Source organism: Stegostoma tigrinum, chromosome 27 (assembly GCF_030684315.1).
Source record: "Stegostoma tigrinum isolate sSteTig4 chromosome 27, sSteTig4.hap1, whole genome shotgun sequence".
Lineage (NCBI taxonomy): Eukaryota > Metazoa > Chordata > Chondrichthyes > Orectolobiformes > Stegostomatidae > Stegostoma > Stegostoma tigrinum.
The window spans coordinates 19,288,309-19,314,676 of record NC_081380.1 but is presented as its reverse complement, the minus strand read 5'-3'; the positions used below and the strand labels follow the sequence as shown (position 1 = coordinate 19,314,676).

General features: G+C 40.9%; 1 protein-coding gene across 11 annotated transcripts in view; it reads left to right on the top strand.

Moving 5' to 3' along the window:
• The window catches only part of auts2a (activator of transcription and developmental regulator AUTS2 a), a 1,178,234-nt gene that overhangs the window by 810,431 nt on the left and 341,435 nt on the right, over positions 1-26,368 (top strand). For all 11 annotated transcript variants that reach the window (XM_048556878.2, XM_059655523.1, XM_048556879.2 and 8 more), the window contains one exon: positions 21,874-21,903. In XM_048556878.2, coding sequence (XP_048412835.2) covers positions 21,874-21,903 — 30 coding nt within the window. The remainder of the gene's footprint in view (positions 1-21,873; positions 21,904-26,368) is intronic.

The window sequence follows — 26,368 nt, the reverse complement described above, 5'->3', positions numbered from 1 at the left end:
CAGTGTGATAGCATTCAATGCAGACACTGCTGAGGTGCTGATTAGGCAGGCAGGAGTCCAATATTTTGAGATGGGGAGTTGATGGAAGCACTGGAAATAAAATGACCTTGGTATTTTTATCATTTACTGTTCATGCAATGTGCGTATTGAAATAGCAGCAGTCCCAAGTAATTAATGTCTTGTTAAATGTTTTGTGATGGACTAATGACATTTAAAGTTCATAGGACACAAATAGTATGAAGTATCAGCCACCTCCAGTTCAGGTTTGCATGGAGCAGCACAAGGTTTGATAATAGGGAACAGCTTGATAACACACTGGATTTGTTCTGATATGTCAGATTTGCATTGTTTTATGAAGTGACAACTACAGGATGTTGGAATCAATGTAAATTGCTGTGGCTGACCAGAATATTTCTGATCTGTACCCAACCAGAGAATCTTCAGTCGAAGTGTGCTAATCTGGGATTTGTCTCAGGATAGGGTACTTGGTCACTTTCTCCTCCAATCCTTGCCCAGTGATCGTCTTTGGGCAGTGCTAGTATACTACTGCAAAGAAGTCAAGGAAACAAATAGCCAGTCAAGAAGTCAGTTAAAAGCGTTGTTAAAGAGTTACCACTGAGTGATGATACAGAGGAGCTGCATTTGATTGTACACCCCAATGCACACTTTCAGGCAGTAACAGTGACTGATAGCTTCCATGCAACAGTTAAATAAAGCACAAGTTTATATCGACTTCACTTTTATAACTTCCTGCACTAAGAATTACTGCTGACCCTGCCTGCTAGCAGACCAAATGCATCACCATTCTAGAAATCACAGTGAAATAGATAGCATTTTGAAGGTTACAATTGTATCAAGTTATAATGCTGGCAATTATTTAGACTACTGTGACCAAGGTTGAACAGAGAATTGTGTAATTAAAGAAATGTTCTCTGTCTCATAGAGTTCGCTCATTTTGCTTAATAATGTTTGACATCAGACATATATAGAGGATACCAGTGTTACAGATGGTGTGTTAAACTGTGGACAGCACTTCAAAAGCTGCTAATGACATTCAGTCCTGTAAGCAAAATATGTCACTGCAGTGGAAAGGGAGTATGACTGTGATAAATCCATAACTGAATTTCCCAACATTCTTTGAAGATGGAAGTGGTCGTATTCTCAGAGACCTTTGTGTCTGCCTCCTTGATGTCTGCCTCCTTTGTGTCTTTCAGGCCAGTGACCAGGAAGAATGCCTCATTGGCTTTAGATATTAACGTTCATGCCAATAGCTGTTTCAGGCTAGCGTAACAAATGGACTCTACCTGCTGCTGCAAACACCAGAGCCTCCTTCCTTGCCCACTGATACCCCTGAGAGTGACAGAACAGAAAGTTGCCCTCAGGCACCATCTGTTTCTGCCATATCGTACTCTCAGCACTGCCTCCACATCTGTCGCAGGGAGCAGCCTTCTTGACAAGTTATTTTGATGGATTTCAGCTGTGTTTCTAGGTTTCGTTTTGTGTTCAAACTGTTTAAGGGATGAATGGTAGCCTGTGCTTGCCTGAACTGAAATGTGTCCTTGTCGACCACAGACCAGTGCCTAGTCTATTTGGGATGGGTGAGTGGGGTCTCCAAGACATGGCTGTGATGTTTGTCGGGGTCGTTCAAAAAGGGCTGTGCGATGCTGATGATAGCAGCATGATAACGTATCTGTATGAAAATCTGGCACTGAGCCACAGGAGAGGGCGTTAGGACCAGTGATGATGCACTTGCTCAGTTAAAGTAGGTCAATTAAGTAGATTTTAAAGTACATCTTAAGGGAGGGGAAGAAAGGCAGAGGGAGAGAGATAGAGAAGGAGTTGCAGAATTTATGCCCGAGGCGGCTGAGCATGCAAACACCTGTGATGATGCAAATGAGGAGACAGAAAAGCAGAGCAGAAGGAATCAGGATTCTCAGTGGATTCTGGAGCTGGTACCATCCAAGGTTCTGTTTTCTTTTGGTTTGTTGTGACTGGTTTTCAGCTTCATTCCTGTCCCCTGGGGAGTTTTTTTTTAACATGTTCTATGGAATCTGGTAGCCAACCTATTTAACCTTCAGTTGTGCCAATCAGCAGCAGGGAGCTTCACTTACAGCACTGGATACCTATAGCGTCACCTTCAGCACCTCTCCACCCAACCCTGTAACAAATTACTCAGCCCGGTTTAGAAGTATTCCATACAGCAAGCTGGCAGTGCTCCCCCACCAGCAGCGTCAGGCAGGCTTGAGTGACAGCAGTTGAGGATTAAAGCCTGCAACCATCTGCTTGAGAGGTAGGCAGGCGCTCTGCTGCCTGTGCTACTGGACTGTGCTGGCAGCTGTTCACTTTCTCATTTGGAGTTTGGTCCAGACTCTTCACAGTCTATGGAGAAAACAGATTTCTGCAAATAAAAGCACAAGTCATTTTGGAGGAGTCCCAATTTCCCACCGCACTGTGTGCAGAGCAGGAGCTTGTATAGCTGTGGCAGGCTGGTGATATAACGACTTTACCCAATATACTGCAGCTGTAGACCAGACAGCAGCAACTGAAATAATTGGTGTAATCTTACTGTGAAAATGATCTTGTGTTAAAGACCTGCGAATGACAAAACTGAATGTAAAGACTTGGGTCGCACTACCAAGTGAATCAGATTTCACCCAATGTGTGTGTAATACTGGAAGTCAAACAGAATGAATTGAAAATGAATTAAAAAACAGTATTGAAATTGGTTTTCAGTCAACGGTGGCCATGAATATAAATGTTTTACAGAATTTTATAGTCTGATAAGTGGGGTGGCACGGTAGCTCAGTGGTTAGCACTGCAGCCTCACAGTGCCGGGGTCCCTGGTTTGAATCCAGCCTCAGTTGATAGTGGGAGTTTTCACATTATCCCGTGTCTGTGTGGGTTTCGTCTGTGTGGATTTCGTCTGAGTATCCCAGTTTCCTTCCACAGCCCAAAAATGTGCAGGTTATGTGGATTGTCCATACTAAATTGCTCATTGTGTCCAGGCTCAGGTAGGCTAGGTAATTAGCCATGGGAAATGTAGGGTTGCAGGTGAGGGTAATGGGATGCTCTTCAAAGGGATGGTGTGGACTCGATGGGCCAAATATCCTGCTTCGACACTATAGGGATTCTGTGATTAGAACACGTATTTACATTGCTATTAAATCATTTAACTTTTCAATATAACAGATGCCCGGTAATTCAAGTGGTAAGTCAGCCACACTGATGGTGAGTAGATTGTGTCAACCCGAAGAAAGTACTTTTACATTTCACTATTTCATATCGTAACTGTAGCATTCCATTTCTTCTCACCAGAGGGGATTGTGGAATTGGCCTGTGTTTCTTGGATTCCCCAGTCCCTTCAGTCTGAAACCAGCAACTGTGGCATAACTGCAGCCATATGATGTTCCATATTGAGCACACGTTTTCTGCATGTTGGTACAATTGAAATGAGCTAACTTGATTACTGAAATTTGAGCCCTGCTCCAAAACTCTTTATTCATATTTGTGGCAGTCTGCACGTTCTATCAACAAATCCATGGTCCCTAAGAAGTACAAAAAACTTAAAATAATCAACATTTGATAAAATGCATCACTAATGACAAACATCATAGCTTATGGTAAATTGCAATCAAAGTATTGTGAATGCTGGAAACCAGCAAATACAAGAAACAGTCAGCAAGTCTAGCAGCACTTGTGGAAAGAGAAACAAGAGTTGCAAGTCAATTAACTTAATCAGATATGCTTTGCACCTTTGGGGTCCACATCTTACATGATTCTCAACTCTATACTATACTTAATGGGTAGAGCAAAATCAATATATTATGTGTATCATTCTGGCTAAAACTACAAACTGGATTAATTAAAAGAGAGAGAGATTTACACTGATGTAATAAAAGCCAGCACATAAATGGTCAAGTCATATTTAAATTGATGTTAATATAATGCCTTAAGTGCAATTTACCAAGTGTTCAAATTCATTCTCGAGTGAAATTTAAATTTTCTATGAGTAGCTATTGCATTCTTTGAGCCCTGTTTCACTGCTGTGATGCAGAAATAAATAGTTGAAATATGAAGGAAATGAGCGGCTACTCATATGTACCTCATACATCCTTCAAAGTGGACATCACGTTCTTTGAAGGTGCCCTTTCTAATAAGATGATAATTATATAAAACAAATTATTTTGACTGTTCATGCAGATGGAAGATGTGGGAAACCACTCAAGTACAATTGATGCATACTACATCAGGCCTGATGCAGACCCATTTAAAATTTCTCTCTGTTGCAGCTCTCTCAGTGGTTATGACAATTCACAATCACTGACTTCTACTTCTCATTATAGAAACAAAACTCTTCCCATTGTCATCATGAGAAAAATGTTACGACCTTTACCATGAGCCTGTCATTTCCTCATCAAAAAATATATTGTGACAAGTGAGGTGGTTTGATAAGTAAATATGTGCTATGATAATCAGGGGAATAAGAAACTATGGAGAAATAGGAAACCATTGGGAACTAGGAAGTAGATTTAAAACTAGGTTACATAATGTTATTCAATTGTGTCTCTGACTTGACACACGCGATTTTTTTCTGTGGTCTTCCATGCACCGTGCATGAGAACAGCATTTAGAAGCTTGGCCCTTTCACTAGTTGGACTGGCTCTGGTCCAATTCTGACAAAGAGGATTAAGTTCTTACTCCTGTGCATAGTGTTCTGCTAGTGGTAGCCTGCTCCCCTGTGTTCATGATTGTTGCAGAATTTAGTAATCTCACCTGCAAAAGCCAAGAGGCCAGCCAATACTGGAAAATACTGCACTGCTATTGGAAACAGTTTTGCTCTTCCAAGGTTTGAGTCCCTTTACATTGGTTATGCTGGAGTCAGAGAGTTATACAACACGCAAACAGACCCTTTCACCCAACTCATCTACACTGACCTGATATCCTAAAATTGCTGTACCCCTCCTGATTGATTAAGCCTGTATACGGTTACGTAGGAAAGCAGAAGATAAGTGAAACTATTTGGCCATACCAAGAAAGCTGATGAGATAGTAGGAACTGCAGATGCTGGAGAATCTGAGATAACAAGGTATAAAGCTGGATCAACACAGCAGCCAAGCAGCATCAGAGGAGCAGGCAAGCTGGCATTTTGGGCCTAGACACTTCTTCAGAAATCTTGAGAAACCTTTCTGAAGAAGGGTCTAGGGACGAAACAGCTTTCTTGCTCCTCTGATGCTGCTTGGCTTGCTGTGTTCATCCACCTCTACACCTTGTTATGCAAGAAAGCTGATAATTGTTTAAGTTAGCAAGCATTGAAAAGCCATTCAAATTTTCTATCACTACTTTCCTTCTCTTCCAGTTTTCAAGGTAGGTCATTTTTTCCAGGCAGTAGGACAGTCACAAGTTCATTCTCTAATGCTGTTGAATTAACTGAAGCAACTGAAGCAAACCAATTCCCCAGATGGAGTACTATACTGAAAATTATTTTATTTTGATGCTGATTAGCTTTCAAGCTGAGGTTAAACTCATCATAAAATTGGCAATGTCCAACCCAGGTGATTTTGAAATCCACCTCATATTTCTGTCTCTAGCAACCCCTCCCTCTTATGGGATGTTTGATTCAGTATTAGCAACAAAGACAGAAGATTGTTGCTAAACTAAAGCAGCCCAGTTTCAGTTGTCAACATTCCTGTACCAAAGTCCATTGAAATATTTGAGTATATAATATTTCCTGAAGGTGTTGGATTACATAAGGGTATAGATCCACAGGATTTTTGAAAGTTTCATTCAGGTAATGAGACCATTACAGGCTGGGCTGGCATTTGTTGCCCATCCTACTTGCCTTTGAGAAAATGGTGGTGATCTGCTTTTATGAACCTGTTTAGTCAATTTGGTGTCAATGCATCCACAGTGTCTTTCAGCATTGCCCCTATCATTTTGTGCATTTGTTGGTCTTAAGACAAAGGAGGATTACAACAGTCGCACTTTCACCTGGTGTCCATGCGCTTGCGCTGCCAGCAGGAATTGCTGGATTACGATTAAAGAACAAAGAAACCTACAGCACAGGAACAGGCCCTTCAGCCCTCCAAGCCTGCGCCGATCGAGATCCTCTGTCTAACCTGCCATCTATTTTCTGACGGTCCGTGTCCATTTGCTCCCTGCTCATCCATGTACCTGTCCAAATATATCTTAAAAGATGCTAACGTGTCTGCGTCTACCACCTCCGCTGACAACGCGTTCCAGGCACCCACCACCCTCTGTGGAAAGAACTTTCCGTGCATATCTCCCTTAAACTTTCCTCCTCTCACTCTGAACTCATGACCCCTAGTAATTGAGTCCCCCACTCTGGGAAAAAGCTTCTTGCTGTCCACCCTGTCTATACCCCTCATGATTTTGTAGACCTCAATCAGGTCCCCCTCAATCTCCATCTTTCTAATGAAAATAATCCTAATCTACTCAACCTCTCTTCATAGCTAGCACCCTCCATACCAGGCAACATCCTGGTGAACCTCCTCTGCACCCTCTCCAAAGCATCCACATCCTTTTGGTAATGTGGCGACCAGAACTGTACACAGTACTCCAAATGTGGCTGAACCAAAGTCCTATACAACTGCAACATGACCTGCCTACTCTTATACTCAATACCCCGTCCAATGAAGGAAAGCATGCCATATGCCTTCTTGACCACCCTATTGACCTGCGTTGTCACCTTCAGGGAACAATGGACCTGAACACCCAGATCTCTCTGCTCATCAATTTTCCCTAGGACTTTGCCATTTACTGTACAGTTCGCCCTTGAATTAGATCTTCCAAAATGCATCACCTCGCATTTGCCCGGATTGAACTCCATTTGCCATTTATCTGCCCAACTCTCCAGTCTGTCTATATTCTGCTGTAATCTCTGACAGTCCCCTTCACTATCAGCTACTCCACCAATCTTAGTGTCATCTGCAAACTTGCTGATCAGACCACCGACACCTTCCTCCAAATCATTTACATATATCACAAACAACAGTGGTCCCAGCACAGACCCCTGTGGAACACCACTGGTCACAGGTCTCCAATTTGAGAAACTCCCTTCTACTACTACCCTCTGTCTCCTGTTGCCCAGCCAGTTTTTTTATCCATCTAGCTAGCACACCCTGGACCCCATGTGACTTGATTTTCTCCATCAGCCTGCCATGGGGAACCTTATCAAACGCCATAGTCCTGGCCTGCTGACAGGTTTGAAAAGGTGATTATTTGTCTTGTTTTCCAACCTACATACACAAAAGATGAATATAGTATCTCCACTGGTGTCCTGGTTAAGACGAATCAATGCAGGAAAGACCAAGCATCAAAATTTGCCTTCCTGATCTCTGTGATGGATTCAGAGTATGGACTGTTATTACCTTCACAAATAAAGAGGCTTCCAGGTTAGTTTTAATGTTCAGATATTGATTGGATTTTACATCTAATAAGAGGAGTGAAAATATTTTCATGCTTCGATTGCAGATCTTAGAAAAGAAAGATATTCTTTGGGGTGGATGATAGGTAAACGCATATCCTTGGCAATTGTTTTCAACACAACTAAATTTCAATTAAGGACAAAGGTCAGTGAAAGTGGGATCTCGGTGCTAATGGCTTTAATATATTGCAAACTGGAAATTATCTTTGTAAATGATTCACGGCTTCAGAAGCTTGTGGAAAGTGTGCTGCAGTACCAGAAGACTAAACATGACCATTGCCCTTAACAGTGTGACATTAACAGTCTGGTTTTTGACAAGCCGCGGATGGGTTAAACTACTGAGATGCTCTAAATATAGAGACACGAGAATGAATCGAGCTCACGCAGTGACGATTTGAAAAGAAGCTTGTGGCTTTTTAATAATGTGCCAGAACAGCCTCAGTGGTGGGTCGGCTGGGAACAGCAATCACTGTATCCATCTTGAGCAGGAAGAGATGCCCAGCAGGCCCCAGCTAATGCAGCCAGGTCCTTCACTCAGCTGGAGAAGACAGACTTGGAGATGGCAATCAAGGGTTGATTTGCCAACACATTTCTAATGATTAAAATGTAATTAGCACAACTGAGTGCCTCCTCCCCAGCTAATTTGCATCCACGCTGTGACAGGCAGGCAGCCGGCTGCAGCTTGGCTCAGCAGCAGATGGAAGCAGAGGCAGTGGGAGACCAAAGCCATTTTGTGCTGCGACTGTTCACATCAGAAAACCATCAGGATGCTGGGTTTTTATCAGACCCTTGACAGTAACACATCAAACTGGCGCTGTCAGTTTAGACTGAGGCGATGGCATCCATCCTTCATGCTGTCCTGCACTCTCAGCAAGGCAATCTGCAGCCTTCGCTGTTTGTGAATCTGCTGAGAGCCTGTGCTTCTTACTGAGTGCGCCTTTCTGCAAGTCTGGTGCAGCAAATTGCTGTTGTTGCATTTGGAGTTCTCTGCGGGTTATTTTCCGGGAGTCAGCTGGTCGAGCTGCATTGAAAATTCCATGGCATGCCTTCTATTCCGGTCACTGGAATATGTTTCTATCTGATTTAATTGTTTCATTCGCACAGCCGTAGTGATTTTACAGTCCCAGAACCTACTCCGCTGATAGCAAAGCTGCTTCAGCTTCCATTTTCATCTTCAGGTAGCCCAAAGGCAAGATCTTGGAGGTTATTCATGGAGCTACAGGGAAAAGTGCACTGATTCCTTATTGAGCCTATGGGTTGGCCACAGAGGCAGGCCTGAGACAGACTCAACCAGAATTGTGTTTGAACATCTGCTGTTAGAATGGATGTGGCCAACATGCCAGTCCTTGAAACAACTGAGGTAATGGGTCTCCTTTTTAATCCATCACCCATCTGCAAAGGATCCAGTAGGTGGATCAGGGATATGCCCTGAGGGCTTTTCAAAGCTGGCACGTGTCGGTTGCCAATGTCTATGGACATGAGGTATGTGCGGTCAGTGCCCACGAAGTGTGCTGAGATGTTAGTACCTGGATTCCAATATGAATTTTATTCAGAGCAAGCTGAATTTTTCCAAGTGCCCATTATGGTTTCCACATAAAGCTTTCTCACCATCTGGATTGCTTGGTGAACTTTGTAAGATCGGAATCTGAATATTTATGAGGTGAAAGTGGGTCGTCAACCCTGTCTTTAACAAACATTAATCGATATTTTTTGGCAGTATCCACTACCTAATGAGAAACTTGATAAATCGCTTGTGAAAGGCATAAAAGATGGAGTTAGGGGTTCTTGTGGCACAGTAGTAGCTACCCTACTGCTGAGCCAGGAGGCCTAGGTTTAAGTCCTACCTGCTTCAGGGATATGTAACAACATCATGAAACAGGTTGATTGGTAGATACCTAAAAGATGGAGCAAGACACTTCCAGTGTTAAGACTGACGCTTGCCCACAAGCTATTTATGGAATTTTGTACAGGATATTGGTTTAATCAGAAAGCCACTTTGGATGGAACCCATGCAAATCTCAGACCGGATATAATTCTTTAACCAACAAGATTCCAGGTTACTGGTCAGTAGAGAGTAAATATTTTCAATTCAGTGTCATGTACAAAAAAAAGAAACATATTGAAAAACAGAATTAAAACACATAAGTCTAAAACCCCCTACAATAACAAAAATCTGAAGAAATGAGAGTTCCACTTATAGAAGTTAAGTTTCAAGGACAGAGAGGTTGTATGGAAGGATGAAGACTTAGTATACTGTTTAAAAAAAATTGCTTATATGGGTATGGACAATCCAACCTTTCTTGCCATTTTAATGTGTGTCTACCATGCAAAACACAAATATTACACCATTACAATTGCTTCAATGTCAAGTCTTTTAGCAAGATACTGAGACAGCCAATGTTATGCAGGACCTGGACAACTTAGACAGAAACCTGCATGTTTAATTGCACCTATGCTGTCGCTGGAAGGTGCAGACCAATTTACACATTGATAATGGAGAGCCCCACCTTTGGCTTTACCATTATCTTTGCAAAATCCAGGCCAGTATCAGCTATACGTGATATCTTAGTGCAAAGTATTAAACTAGCTGGCTAGCTATTTAAATATTGTAATAAATGTATTTTAAAGCTCATCTCATTTTAATTAGCCTTCTGCTTCAAGTCAGTATTGTTGAGAGAAACAGGGCGGACATTCCTGCCATCCCTACTATTAGCCTTGTGAACCTTGTACTCCCTCTATGGGAAGTAGATCCTCACTGAGGTAGAGAGACCAAAACCTCATACGATACTCCACATACAGTCTGATCAATGCTTTGTATAACTGAGGTAAGACACTCCTACTTCTGAACTTTAATCCCGTTGCAATATTGTATTGCAAATCCATATCATTTGCTTTCCTAATTGCTTACTGCTCTCACTTGAAATATAGGGAATGGAACATAGAAATAAGGAACGCGAATAGGCCATTTGGCCTGTAGAACATGCTTCGCCATTCAATATAGAAGTGGCTGATTACCCAACTTCAGACACTCTTCTAACTTTCCCCCATGTCTTGTCATTCCTTTGGCCCTCAGACCTATACTGAAATTGTTTTTGAAAACATTCAATGTTTTGGCCTTAACTGCTTCATGTGGTAGAGAATGCGTTTCTGGACTCACAAGTCATCAGGAATGTCCTTCCTGCATTTATTCCGTCCAGTCCCGTTAGAATTTAATCAACTGCTATTAGATGCTCCCTCATTCTTCAAAACTCCATTGAATATAATACTAACTGACCCAGTCTCTCTGGAATAAGAGAATTTGCAGGCATGGTTATTATTACTGAGGCTGGAGTAGTTCATTGTTGTTCTACCCTTGCTGCTCCATGAGTCACAACATTGAAATACCTTCTCCAGTTACCAAGATGACCAATAAAATACCTTATCTATATCAGGTTTTGAACAACAGGTTTGATCAACTAAATTTCTTAATAAATGCTATTATGGATTAATTATCAAAACAAAAGTTCTTCAACAAAGGTGCAATGTTTAACCAACATGTGCAATCCATAACACAGAAGTGTAAATGCTTATTCTTTGAAAAGTACAGTTGAAAATATACACACGTTCTTCAGGAATAGAGAATAAACATTCGTTGTAGAGATTGGCTTTTTGAAAAAAATATTTTGGCCAATGAATTATTCTTGAAGGTAAGAAGATAAAGCATTCTGGAGTCTATTGTTTTGATGTTTTCCACATGAGGTCAGGTCACTAAGCATGCGTGGTTTTTACTGAGGTCTTGCAGATACAATTTGCTCAGCAAGTACAATTTTGTGATGTTCTTTTGGTCACTCTTTCAAAAGAACAAATCAGGTTAATTCTGAGCTGATGGCAAGTTTATTTCCTGAAACTGAAAGATTGGCAGGGCAGCCTTTCATTGCAAGTTATTCTTCAACTCAGCTGCTTCTTAGCCAGCTTTCTTCTAACTGAACAGCTAAAACAAGGACCTTGCGAGGCCACTCACTGTTCAAAACATCCACAGCAAAGCAAGCAGTTAACACCAGTCATGTGATTTCTAGGAAATCTTGTTTTCAAAAATCTCCAATGACCACAGAGAACTGCTAAAGAGCTCTTTTTAAATAAAAGAGCTCATTTCAGGTATATCCCAGAAATTGATATAAATTCCTTCTTCCACAGTTCTCCAAAACTTAAGTCCTCCAAGCAATATTAACTATAAAGAGTCTTTGTAGCAATGGTGTAAACATGATCAATAAGCATTTATTTGCCAATCGATTTTATGTGTAATTGTTGGTCCCTTCGAAATATGACATTCTTGCTTCCACCCTGATTGGTGGAAGATGAAAAGCTTCGATAGCACATCTGTTTTGTTAAATCATGTTTGAATCTCGCATTACCAAACAAATCTTTTTGAGAATATTTCTGTATACTACACTGCAGTACATAAATTGAAACAGTGTTTAAACATAGCACTGGTGTTACAATTTGGCACAGAAACAGGCCCTTTGGCTCTCCAAGCCTGAGCTGATACATTTTGCCCTTCTGTACAAAAACTGTCTTTACTTACAAGATCCGTATCCCTGTATTCCCTTCATATACATGTATTTGTCCAGATGTTTCTTGAAAGCTGCTATTGTGTCTTCTTCCAACGCCGCCTCTAGCAGTGCGCTCCAGGCACTCACCACCTTTTGTGTCAAAAGCTTGCTTCACACATCTCTTTTAAATTTACCTCCTCACACCTTGAATTTGTGTCCCGTAGTAATTGACTCCTCTACCCTAGAAAAATAGTCTTATACTTTTCACTGTATCCATGCCATTCACAACCTTTTATTAACCTCCTGCCTCCCAGTGAAAATAAACCCAATCTATCCAACCTTTCTTCATTGCTAAAATCCCCCATATCAGGCAATATTCTGGTAAACCTTTTCTGTACCCTGTCCAAAACACCCACATCCTTCTGGTAGTGTGGTGACCAGAACTGTATGCTATCTTCCAAGTGTGGCCCAACTAAAGTTCTACAAAGCTGCAGCATAACTTGCCTATCCTTATACTCAGTGCCCATTCCAATGAAGGCAAGTATGCCATAGGCCATTTTTACTATCTTATCTACCTGCACTGCTGCCTTCAGTGATCCGTGACCTGTACACCCTGATCCCTCTGCATATCAATACTCCTAAGGATTCTGCTATTCACTGTACAATTTCCACCTGTGCCTGACCTTCCAAAATGTACCACCTCACATTTGTTCAGATTCAAATCCATCTGACATTTTTCTGCCCATGTCTCCAACTGATCTATATCCGGCTGTATCCTCTGACAATCCTGCTCACTGTCCACATCTCCACCAATCTTTGTATCATCTGTGAGTTTGCTAATTAGACCAGTTATGTTTATCTCCAAATCATTCATGTAGATCACAAACAGCAGAGGTCCCAGCACTGATCCCTGAGGAACACCACTAGTCACAGCCCTCCATTCCAATAGCATCCTTCCACCTTTACCCTCTGTCTCCTATGACTAAACTAGTTCTGCATCCATCTTGCCAGCTCATCCTTAACACCAGCTGACTTCACCTTCTGGACCAGTCTGCCATGAGGGGCCGTGTCAAAGGATTTACTGAAGTCCATGTGGACAACATCACCACTTTGTCACCTCCTCAAAACAGTCTATCAATTTAGTGAGACACAATCTCCCCACACAAAACCATGCTGTCTGTTGATTGTAAATGCTAATAGATCTTGTCCCTTTTTCAAATATGTTTTCTAATAAATAGAATGTTTTCTAACAATTTCCCTGCCACTGATGTGAGGCTCACAGGCCTGTGATTTCCATACAACAATTCTTCCATGATACCCTTCAAGCCCATGCTGACTGCAAAGTCCACTCCCAGAATGCAAATGAGTGATGACTGGATGTTCTATTGATAAGTTTATGATTTTCTACCATTTATGCCAATTTGATGCCACTTTGGGTGGACGTTAATCTGACCGTCAACATTTCGGAGGTTGCGAGTTTGAGCCAGTGATCTGACTAAAGCTGTGTATCACTCGGTTAGTCAAATTTGATCAGCTTTAAACTAGTCTAATAAGGGTCACTGCACTATGAGGAAAGCAAACTGATGGCTTCTCTTTGTTTGTTGTGGAGTGCATTTTATGCTTTGTCAATTTAGCTCCTCCCTCAACTTGTGAAGCATTAAATTGGCTACATGTTATTGATGCTGCTGTTGCTATTTATAAAGTTGTAGATTGAATATGTTTCCCATCTAACTGGTTGTGCCTGGTTCCAGGCTTGAGGAAAAATGGTAAGACTCTTTAGGATGGCTTAACCTTTCTATATCTTTCTCTCCTTTCAAATGTTGGTTAAAACCTCATTCTTGAAACTAAACATTTTGTCATCTGTCCTGATCCCTTCTTTTGTGACTTAGTGCCAAAAATGTCTTCGCTGGTATCATTCTTGTGGAGCATTTTGGGATCGAATGCCATGTTAAATATGCAACACAGTTGCAATTTGATGTTTCTATTGTCCTCCAGCCCACATCCACTTTTTTCCCCCTCCCTCTTCATTAAGAGACATTTTTGCCCATCACTGAGAGTATTCATCATCACACAGAGCTGTTTATTGAGCTTGCCTTTACCAAATGAGCTCAATTGGCTCAGTTGAAATGGATTTGAACTTTCTGGCCTTACCTATCATTTACAATCCTTCAAATTTCAGGGTGAAACCGACTTACAGTTTTCTCTCTTGGATTTGCATATCACCTCTTAGCGAAGGTGCGACTGCAATTCTGTGTTTGCGTTTATTTCGAGAGGACCTCATTTAGGGGAACTTGTGGAACGACAGGTTGGTGTATAAGAACTGAAAGAGTGCAGTTGATTAAATCATCATCAAGTCAAGACTGCAAAAAGTCAATTCTGCTTCCCGTCGTCAATGATCTTCTTTTATCTTAAAGTAATGAGGTATGGCACTTGCGCATCGAGCAGTATGCCCGATTGTATTAACATACTCCATCTGCTTCACAAGTCAGGGAAGTCATTTCTATGTGCTTGCGTGAAGGCAATCAAAGCAATTTGGCACAAATGGACAAGAATGGTCCATTTTTAATGGATCACAATACTGTTGAAGAGATTTTCCTGTTTCTTTTTTAAAAAAAGTGTGTGGTTTGAGGAACAAAAATGCACTTTCCATGAACATATGTGAATGAGACACTTCAATCAGCATTGTTTTCTAAAAAGCCTTTGGGAAGATATGTTGCTATTTGTTGTGACTGTGTGGGCAGTGATACTGATAAAAGGTGCATATCCTTCCTTTTTTTTTAACAGAAATAAATTGAGCATAAGCTGTGCAAAGCCTGTCATTCAGCTCCTCTAACAATTTACAATTCATAATTGTGTTCCCTTGTTCAGCATCTGTGGCACTTCCTCCATGTTATCCTAGCATTGTTAGGTCACATGCAACACAATTAGATAAGCATGATTGATTAAAATGACAACAAGGAAGCAAGCTGAAGCATTAAAAATCTTTGCCGCTATCCTCTGGGACTCCCTCATTAAGTCCTTCTTCCTTACCAACTTTATCCCTTGGGGATATTTGGAGCAGATAAAAGAGGAGAAACGGAAGCTTTTTCATCAACTTTCAATTGGCCAGTCCCAGAAATGTGGTGATTTTCATTGGAGCCACATGACTCTGAACCATTACTGCTGATGTTTCCATCATGCCAATTTTTGAATCTCAAGTCATAATCCACCAGCAGAGTAGTAGACTAACTATTTGATTGCCACATTTTTACAAAAAATGGTGGGAAATACATTTATAAGAATTGGCTTTCTTGTTAAAGGAAAGACTTGCACCTTTTCACTCTAATAATTCTGAGCTTTACTGAACTAGGGTTAGGAGTCCAAAACTAGAGGGTCCAGGCTTAAGGTGAGAGGGTAAAGATATAAAAGGGACCTAAGGGGCAACCTCTTTACGCAGTAGGTGGTGTGTGCATAGAATGAAGTGCCAGAGAAAGTGGAGGTTGATACAGTTACAACTTTTAAAATGCATCTAGATGGGTACATGAATAGGAAGGGTTTAGAGGGAAATGGGCCAAATGCTGGCAAATAGGACTAGATTTATTTAGGCTATCTGGGTGAGCTGGACCAAAAGGTCTGTTTCCACGCTGTAAAGTTCTATGACTGTACGAACTAGAATGATCGGATAGGAAGTTTTCAATGTGGACAGGATGGCATTTTGTAGCTCTTTAATTTGTGGCATATGTAGTGATGTCGCTATAGCCTTACCAGATCTTAGGACTGGTCTCTCATTAGACAGTGACAACTGGCGGTGGTTTAACCTGAGTGTCACCATACCTCAGGAAAGGGGAGAGATTGAGAAGGAGCGTCCTTCAAAGCAACCTAAGCCAGAGCAGGAACTGAATTCATGCTATTTGCATCCCTCAGCGTCACAAACCAGCTGTCCAGACAACTGAGCTAACTGGCCCCCAATCATACACCGTGTGATGGTAATTAAAGTAACTCAGCATCAAATTCCTAAACATCTTCATCTGGAAATTGACTTTTCTGTACACTATCTTTATTTTTCAAGCGTACAGGCAGACTTTGAGCATGCTCACAAAGGGCACTTTGAAAATTAGTGTCGGTTGAATTAGTAATTATTATTTGTGCTTACTGAAGTTTTGTACATTGGCAGTGCATGTTGACAGTTAATGACACACATCTCTGGCAATGATTGGCAATACCATGTGTGCAGTAAATTGCTCCACAAGGTTCATTTGTAAAAGTTGTGCTATCCTCAAAGGATTTGTAGCAAGAAAGATCATACTGGAAATAAAAATACGTATGGATTTGCATACGAGACCTAAGGTGGATGAGAGGTAAGTGTTGTATCACTTAAGATTGTATGAACATTTAATAAAACATTACCTCCTTCAGTTCCTGTCTACAAACTGCACTTGGATTCCAGGCTTGCAACTGTTTGAAATGTTTTGCACAATTCATTTTATTGCCTTTACATAATTTATGTACTGTTGGAGACCATCTATCTCTGCCAAGCAATGGTGTGTTGACCTCTTGAGGAGACAGAATTGTAAATTTGATGGCGTGTTCCTGGTGAGCTGGCTGCAGGTCAGCAGAGAATTTCAATGCCAAAAGTTGAGCTGGTAGCTCTGGGCCGACACAGTCTCCAAAGCAGCAGAACCTCTTTGTCAGGAGCCGAGTCTGATGACGATGGCCAACTTGCAGCCTGTCAATCTTCTGTTGGCTGCAGGGCGAGCATATGTCTGTTTTACAGCCTGCTCTCTCAATGGTCACTCACAGAAACAAAAACAGAAATTGCTGGAAAAACTCAGAAGGCCTGGCAATACCTACAGAGAGAAAGTACAGTTAAAATTTCTGATGCAGTGAACTTCCTTCAGAACTGATTGTAGCTAGGAGAAGGTTGGTATTTATGCTGAAGATAGGGTGTGGGGGAAGGGGACGGAGAAAGAGAAAACAGTTGGGCAGATGAAGGATGTGAGTAAATTACTGCAGTTGCTAGGACCTGTACTGATAACAACAAATGCTGGAGATCACAGCTGGTCAGACAGCAACCATGGAGAGAAACCAAACTCACATTTCAAGGCTAAATGACTCTTCATCAGAAAAATAGCAGCTCTGATCTCCAGCATTTGTTGTTTTCTGGGCAGACAAAGGAACAGGTAATGTTTAGCCTGAGAGAATCAATAGCGGCTGATGGGAACTGTTAATGGCTGACAATGCATTGTTTTTGGTTGCAGCCTGTGTGATGACAGGGCCTGGTGTGTGCAGATTGGGGTAAGGAGACAGGAGAAGGGATTTAGGCCTTAAAATGATTGAGTCCTGAAGGCTGCAGTGTTCCCAAGCGGAAAATGAGATGCTGTTTTTGCAGCTTGTGCTGAGGTTTGCTGGCTCACTGCAGCAGGCCTGAGACCAGATGTTGTCGCGGGAACGCAGTTTTGTGTTGAAGTGGCAGGCAACAGGAAGCTTATTGGTTGGCTGTTTACCTTCTGAAAATGAAGCTTTTGCAGACTGCAATCAATCATAGAATGTTGTCATTACAACACAAAGTCAGTCTGATTGGCGGAAGTTTCTGCTCAAATTTTGCCGGAGGACAAGTTACAGTTGGAGATGATAGATACTAGTGAATAATATAATCACGAATGACAGGTAATAAATGACAATAAATTGTACTGTATGGCATTTCATAATATTTCTATCCAGTAATTGATTAGAGTTATTTTGCTTCTGAGCCACATATTTCACATTGGCCGTTTTACTGTAGTTAATAGCAAGATTTTCTGTCTATTTTGAAGAAGGATCTTACCAGACTCGACTGGTTTTCTCATTCTAAACGATGCTACCTACCTGCTGAGTTTCTCTGTGTTTGTTTCAAATTTGTCATAATCATGACATTTTGCTTTAATCTATCAATCTTTATGCAAAATTGAAAGCATAATAGCTATTTCTTTTTTTAATTGCTTTTCATTTTCAAAAAAGTACTAACATTATTCGTTTAACAAATGTTGCGTTGATATTTTTGGGTTCAGTTTTGAAGGCATATTAGATTTGACCTTAAAATAGAAGCGAAATACTGTGATTACTGAAAATCTGCAATGAAAGTAAATGGTGGAAAAACCCAGCCATTCTGATAGCATTTGGAAAGAGAAACAGAATTAATGTTTTGGGTCAGGTAAGACTCTTTGTAGGAAGTGAGTAGTGGTAGAGCTGTGTTGGGCTTAATACTATTCGAAAGAGGAAGGGTCAGACAGAACAAAGAAAACTTGGAAGTTTCCAAAGATTATTTTCTTCCATCAGATGTTGCTTGAATTTTCACGACTGACCCTGTCATATATCATACAGTACTATATTTAATACAGTAGCAGTCTTGTAAAATAAGGTTTATCCATGCATAATTAGATATTGCAAATAACCTACCTGTGGAAAGTCATTATGATCTGAAATAATTGTTCTACAGATACGAGTATTGTGAGGGAGATTGTTGAGTTATGTATTGCTTGCCTATCCGATCTGCTTTACACTTTGATTTTCCTCGTGAGAAGAGGGAGACCCACTGTACACTCCTTTAAACACCCTTGCCCTTTCCAACTGAGTAGATTGACATCAGTATGTCATAATATCTTACATCATTCCTTTAAGAATCATGTGACTCTTTATTATTTTGTTGTATCTTTAGGAATGCAGTCTTCATTATGACCAACAGTCTATAATGTATCTTGCCCTGTGTATATCTCCATTAACTCAATAAGCAACTTAATTAAAAAGTCAATTGGACTTGCCTCATAAATGTGCCACTAGCCTTCCCGAAACACAGATCTTGCTGCTGCTGGGGAAAGATCCTTCATTTGCTCCGATAATTTACATCTGTAATGTTTACTTGAAAATGTTAATTTATTACAGCAGCTAATCATTCCACGCCCAGGCCACAGTGCACAAGCTGAGCTGAATCTAAATTTTCACTTTATATGTACAACTAACCTTTCTGCACTCTTCATTTCCGTCAGACTGACTAAGCCAATGCTTCACAAAGGTTTTGCAATGCCTTGGCCAGGTTTTCTGTAACTCAGCCATAGTTAATCTAATTCAACATTACAATTGCAAAGCTAAGATATGATATTATTTTGTTTCCATTTTTTATTAAATCAAGGTTGTGACTGTTTCTTAAAGCGGAGGTCTTTGGCACTACATTTTTTTGCTTATTCTCACATAATTTTGGTCAATTATGGAATCCTCACACACTACTAACTCAAGCTATTATTTTGCAATGAGTTGGTGCTTCTGTGTCAGAACTGTGTATAATAAGCAAAATTCCCAGATTGCATTATTTTCAATTGTTGGTAACTGTTTCAGATTGCAAACAATTCATTTTACCCTTCACACACTTACATTTAATAAGGTCCCACTATTTGTGAAATGGTGTAGACCAAATTGATGACTGAAATGGCACATTGTGGGGTTAGAAATCATGCTTTTTGGTGAATCAATATATATTTAAACTGGAAGGAAGAACTACCATCAACGTGAACTGCGGACAATTTGGAGTAAATGGTTAACTAAACTTTTACTCTAACAATAGATGCTCTTCATGTGTGTAAGGAGCAATGGATGATAATGAATCAGAATCTGGGTCTGTAAGTTTCCAAAGAGATGTCCTCTTGTAGTTTCCCTTGTATGTTGTCATGTTCAATTCAGCTTATTAAGTTAACACACCCGAGTGATATCACCACAGAGAACTTTTCTCCAGTCGCCTTCAGACTGAGACTGGGCAGACTTTTCATTTGCCCTCTCATTTTTTCCATGTTCACCATTACCCTACTGTCCCTTACTGAATATTGGAGAAAACTTGCAATGATAGTACTGGGAAGCTAGTCCATTCAATGTGGGATAACAAGGTGTAGAGCTAGATGAACACAGCAAGCCAAGCAGCATCGTAGGAGCAGGAGACCTGACGTTTCAGGCCTAGACCCTACTTCTGAAAGGCCCAAAACGTCAGTTCTCCTGCTCCTCTGATGCTGCTTGGCCTGCTGTGTTCATCCAGCTCTCCACCTTGTTATCTCAGATTCTCCAGCGTCTGCAGCTCTTACTATCTCTGAAACAATTTTAACCCATTCCATGTGGCACAGATTTTTAGGGATTTCACAGTTTGTTTCCTGAAGTTGGAACAATTCTTCCCAGAATTAAGGTGGGTTGCTCTTTATGATCAGAGATAATGGGAACTGCAGATGCTGGAGAATCCAACATAACAAAGTGTGGGGCTGGATGAACACAGCAGGTCAAGTAGCATCTTAGGAGCACAAGAGCTGAGTTTCAGGCCGAGACCCTTCATCAGAAAAGGGGGATGGGGAGAAGATTCTGAAATAAATAGGGAGAGAGGGGGAGGCGGACTGAAGATGGATAGAGGAGAAGATAGGTGGAGAGAGTATGGGTGGGGAGGTGGGGAGGAGATATGTCAGTCTGGGGAGGACGGACAGGTCAAGGGGGCGGGATGAGGTTAGTAGGTAGGAAATGGAGGTGCAGCTTTAGGTGGAAGGAGGGGATAGGTGAGAAGAAGAACAGGTTAGGCAGGCAGGGGCAAGCTGGTCTGGTTTTGGGATGCAGTGGGGGGAGGGGAGATTTTGAAGCTGGTGAAATCTACATTGATACCATTGGGCTGCAGGGTTCCCAAGTGGAATATGGGTTGCCGTTCCAGGAATGGGAGGGGGAGTTGTCTCATTCCTTAGATGAAATGTCCATCCTGGGCCTCCTGCCGTGCCATAACGATGCCACCCGTAGGTTGCAGGAACGACAACTCATATGCTGCTTGGGAACCCTGCAGCCCAATGGTATCAATGTGGATTTCACCAGCTTCAAAATCTCCCCTCCCACCACTGCATCCCGAAACCAGCCCAGCTTGTCCCCGCCTCCCTAACCTGTTCTTCCTCTCACCTATCCCCTCCTCCCAGCTCAAGCAGCACCTCCATTTCCTACCTATTAACCTCATCCCTACCCCCTTGACCTGTCTGTCCTCCCGGACTGACCTATCTCCTCCCTACCTCCCCAAGCATACTCTCCTCTCCACCTTTCTTCTCCTCTATCCATCTTCGGTCTGCCTCCCCCTCTCTCCCTATTTATTCCAGAACCCTCTCCCCATCCCCCTCTCTGATGAAGGGCCTAGGCCCGAAACGTCAGCTTTTATGCTCCTGAGATGCTGCTTGGCCTGCTGTGTTCATCCAGCCCCACACTTTGTTATGTTGGGTTGCTCTTTATGTCCAGTTAGCTTGCATGTTTAAATCAAAAAGGAACAGTTAATGTCACATTTTTATTTTGCTGTGGGACAGATTTGACGATCATGTTGAAAATATATCTGCTGAACTTGTTATATTTCTTTGGCCTGTCAATTATGCACGCCTGATTGTGGACACCTTTGATTTTTGTGTGCAATGTTACAAAGAATAAGCTTAAATTTCAGGTGATTTACACCTAAAATCTGCACATCAGGGCAAAGAATGGAATAACGAAAGCTGATCCACCTTGCTCATTCATGTTGCTAATATTCATTTTCTTGTTGGTAGCACTGCAGTTGACAGTGCTCAGTTGAAACTTTGGAAATATGTTATTCTTAATCATTTCTGGTTAATGTTCATTAACAGTGGTATGCCTGCAGCTAATAAGAGTTACAAAAGCACAATGCTTGAAACCTGAAATAGAAACAGAATGTGCAGAAGAAACTCAGCAGGTCTGGCTGTATTTATGGCGAGAGAAACAGAATTAATGTTTCGATACCAATATGACTCTTCTTCTGTCAAGTTGCATTCTTCTAGCTGAAACTTAAAAGAAAGAAAAACACATTTGTGAACTCTCACTGAATAGATGTGCCAAAAGTTTATCCATTTTGCCTAATATCTTTTTCCTGTTTTGTTTCAGTGTGACAGCGAAAGTGATCCAGATGAGAAGGTAAGATTTTTTTTCTCTCTGAGAGTCTGACAATCTATGTTGATAGTTATGTCATGGTTCTTTTTGGAGGATTATTTACAAAACTCTGCTTATAAGGAAAGTAGTCAAATATTGAAACCAGATATGGATTTTGCTTCTTTGTTTTTATTATGTTTTTGAGAGAAAGTGTTCTGATGGTTGATTTCAGGAAATTATAGCACACCACCGTGATTTGGTCTTGGATTATCGTGCAAGTTCAATGGTAGAGATCACAATTTTCAGAATTGACAGTTTGTTATGTGGTAGTGTCAATAGAGAAATTGTGGTCGGTTCACTGTCAGCTGACCTTCGGTGGGAATGCAGGAACATTAATGGGCCAATCTATACAACACATGAGTCGCTAATGGTGAGGTTCCATCTGGCTTGGTTTATTGTACCTATGCCACTGTGAATGATATAGAAATAAAATAAAAGTCACTTTTAAAAATAAGTAAATCAATGAGGTTGGGGGTTGTAGATTGGGATAGTGTTTGCAAAATTAATCATAATTATCATTTGAAACCAAGCAAGGTGAAAATTGCTTATACTTATCACATTGCTTGCAATTAATTTGAATCGGAAATGTTTGGGGATTGTGAAATTCTGTTCATTTAATAATAATTGCATTTTCTGCAGCTATCTAAATGAGTTTGGGGATTAGGTGCTGAATTGATTTTCAACTGTGTACGGCTGTAAGCCGAGATACATTGAGATTTACTCCACCATGTATACTTATTTTTTCCCTAGTGAACAGACTGATGGCTAGCATGAGTTTGCTTAGTGAGAATGTCCAATTAGATAGCTGCATTCTGTTCTGTTATCATGCAGTGTGTTTTTTATATTAAAACCTCTTGACTTTTCCTGGTCTATCATCACTTTTGATAAAACCAAAATACATTATTCTTCATCTATGACTATTTTTCATTTAATTTTGAATGGAAAGCTCTCGCATTATGGATAACATGTATCCTTTCTTTCCATAATAAAGTCACTTGCTAATGAACCTACTCTTAGAAACCTCTGATTAAAATAGACTTACCTTTTCCATGTTGCCCATTCAGAAGGAATTTCTGGTACCCTTAGTGCTCGAGAACCTATTTGCAACTACTTTTAAGAATTGTTGTGGTTCCAATGACTACACAGGTTTGAATGTATGAACTTGGATGTTCCTTGAATGTTTTATTTATTATAATGATAATGGGACTTTATCCAAGAATCGTATTCACAACCCAAATGCTGACTTGTGGTATGACTTACATTGAGAAATTCAGACATAGACTGGTAATCATGTCAAAAATGTGGAGATATGTAATGATTGTGTATAATCATATAGCACCATGTGGTAACAGAAGTAGAGAAATAAATTCAACAGATAATAGGATAATGATGGACAGTGTATCAAAGGAAGGATGATGTTAAATTAAAATTGTGTTAGAGTTGCAAACCAATATTCTATATCTACTTTGCAAGCACTGAAGTACATAAATGTTCCATCATTTAAGTGCTTCACTGAGGATCTGAACCATGTGAGTGATTAATTCTAACTGGTTAAAATGCTGCTGGAGATCTAAGTCCATCAGCAAGTTGGTAGTTCTGTGTGGAATCTGAGCTGCTGAAATGATGCCTACAAATGAAGTTGTTTTCAGGCAAAATTGTTATTCATTCTCCATTTCTCATTGGGTTTTGAGAAACCTGAAGAGCTCGTTCCTAAATTGCAAAGCAGCCAAAGAATTAATGAGTCACTTAACTGCAAGGTCAGTGTGTCACTGGTGAAATTTTGATCTGAAGTTAAAGATAATTGCATAGAGCACTGTGGAGGAATTTTAAAGCCTTAGCCTTTCGGGAAAGCATCCTACCTCTCTTAGGATGAATTTTGCAATATGCTATCTTCTGTCAACGTGATCAAATCGATATTTTATCATGGACCCAAATAGCTGAATAAATAAGGGTGTGAAGGTAAACTGTATAGACCAACCATTCCTATTTGTGATTTGAGCTACGTTGTCTGATTGTTGTTGTCTTAACAGTGGAAACACTACTGACCATCTCCAGTGAAAGGAAAAATCAGTCTGAATTCCCATTCCTAATTACCATCGATTATTCCTGCATGAAAATGTTGTCATTGAATAAAACCATTTGGCTCCATTGTGATGATCCTTTTTGCTAATTAGTTCACTGGCACTCAGTCTCATAGCTTACACATGAATGACCATTTATGTGAGATACTATGGCTGCCCAGTACCCATGGGACCATACCAAGCCTCAGTCGCTGGTTTCACCAGAGGGAAGAAACAAGATTTAAGAGTATAAAATTTATCTTGCAGTCACTGACTTAAATACTTACAGGCAGAACCCTTCACGTAAAAGTGCAGGATAACCAAAAACTTTGAGATCAAAAGTTTCTAAACCTTATGAGTCAAGCTCAAAAAGATTGTTTTTTTGAACTGTGGAAGGTTTGTTCAATATACTGAAGCAATGGTTCATTAAGTGTGCCACGGAAGGTGGGCAGAGATAATGTTATATTTCTGTTTGTTAGTCTGTTTGTAGACAACGTATCTCAAAAATGAATAAATGGATTTCAATTAACCTTGGCACACAGGATACAGCCCAATGATGAACTGATTCATTTTGGGTGAAGATGTGGATCCACATCTTAGAATCTTTGAAAAAGGATCTGTTAATATTGAAATATAGGATTTTTCAATTTAAGAATGCTGCTGGTTGTTCATTTTGAATGCTGTCATTATTTTAGGTTGTTGTGGCTTCTTTGAGCTGGTGTAGTGGAACTTTTTCACAGCTGCCAAAAGATGAACTGAGTTTTCAGAGCAGTTTGTTGAATGTGGATTGACCTGAAGCTTTTTCAGTATGTGGAAATCATTAAGTAAAGCGTTCAGAAGAGTTCTGGATTCAGAATTGGTTGGCTGACAGGAGGCAGAGAGTGGTTGTAGATGGTAAGTATTCTGCCTGGAGGTCAGTGCTGAGTGGTGTCCCGCAGGGCTCTGTTCTTGGGCCTCTGCTCTTTGTAGTTTTTATAAATGACTTGGGTGAGGAGGTTGAGGAGTGGGTTAGTATGTTTGCTGATGACACAAAGGTTGGAGGTGCCGTTGATAGTATCGAGGGCTATTGCAGGCTTCAGCGAGACATTGACAGTATGCAGAGCTGGGCTGAGAAATGGCAGATGGAGTTCAACCTGGATAAATGCGAAGTGATGCATTTTGGAAGGTCAAACTTAAATGCTGAATATAGGATTAAAGGCAGGATTCTCGGCAGTGTGGAGGAACGGCGGGATCTTGGTGTTCAAGTGCATAGTTCCCTCAAAGTTGCCACCCAAGTGGATAAGGTCGTTAAGAAAGCATATGGTGTTTTGGCTTTCATTAACAGGGGGATCGAGTTTAAGAGCCGCGAGGTTATGCTGCAGCTGTACAAAACCCTGGTGAGACCACACTTGGAATATGGTGTCCAGTTCTGGTCGCCCTATTATAGGAAAGATGTGGAGGCTTTGGAGAGGGTGCAAAGGAGGTTTACCAGGATGCTGCCTAGACTGGAGGGCTTGTCTTACGAGGAGAGGTTGACTTAGCTCGGACTTTTCTCTCTGGAGAGAAGGAGGAAGAGAGGTGACCTGATCGAGGTGTACAAGGTAATGAGAGGCATGGATAGAGTCGATGGCCAGAGACTTTTCCCCAGGGCAGGATTGACTGCCACGACGGGTCATAGTTTTAAGGTGTTAGGAGGAAGGCATAGAGGAGATGTAAGAGGGAGGTTCTTCACCCAGAGAGTTGTGAGCACATGGAATAGTTTACCAGTGGTAGTCGTGGAAGTGAAGTCATTAGTGACATTCAAGTGACTGCTGGACATGTACATGGACAGCAGTGAATTGAAGGGAATGTAGATTAGGTTATTTTATTTTTGGATTAGGAATATTCCATGGCACAACATCGTGGGCTGAAGGGCCTGCACTGTGCTGTACTTTTCTATGTTCTATGTTCTAAAGATAACTAATTTTCAGTTTTGTAATTACAGAGCATTGTAAACTTTGGGACACTTCTCCACTGTAGAGATTTCAAAGTACATTGACAAGTAGGAGAAATGGAGATAGGTAGGAGATGAAGTTCAATGTGGGGAAGTGAGGTGAAGCATCTTAGTCGAAAAGACATGGAGTGACAGTAAAAAACACAGTGCTGCTGTAAAGGGTGTGTAGATGCCTAGAAACTTGGTTGTATGCAAAGGTCATTACAGGTTAAATGCAGAGTGTAGTTAGTAAAGCTTAAATAATCCTCAGCTTCTTTAATAGTGGCATCGAGTATCGCAGGGTTGGGAAGGGGTGTGGTTATGCTGAACTTGTTTAAGCCAGTGGTTAGACCTCAGCTAGAGTTTTAAGACAAATTTGAATGAATTGGAATGAGTGCAAATAAGTTTTGCATGAATGTTTCCAAGGGTGACTGACATC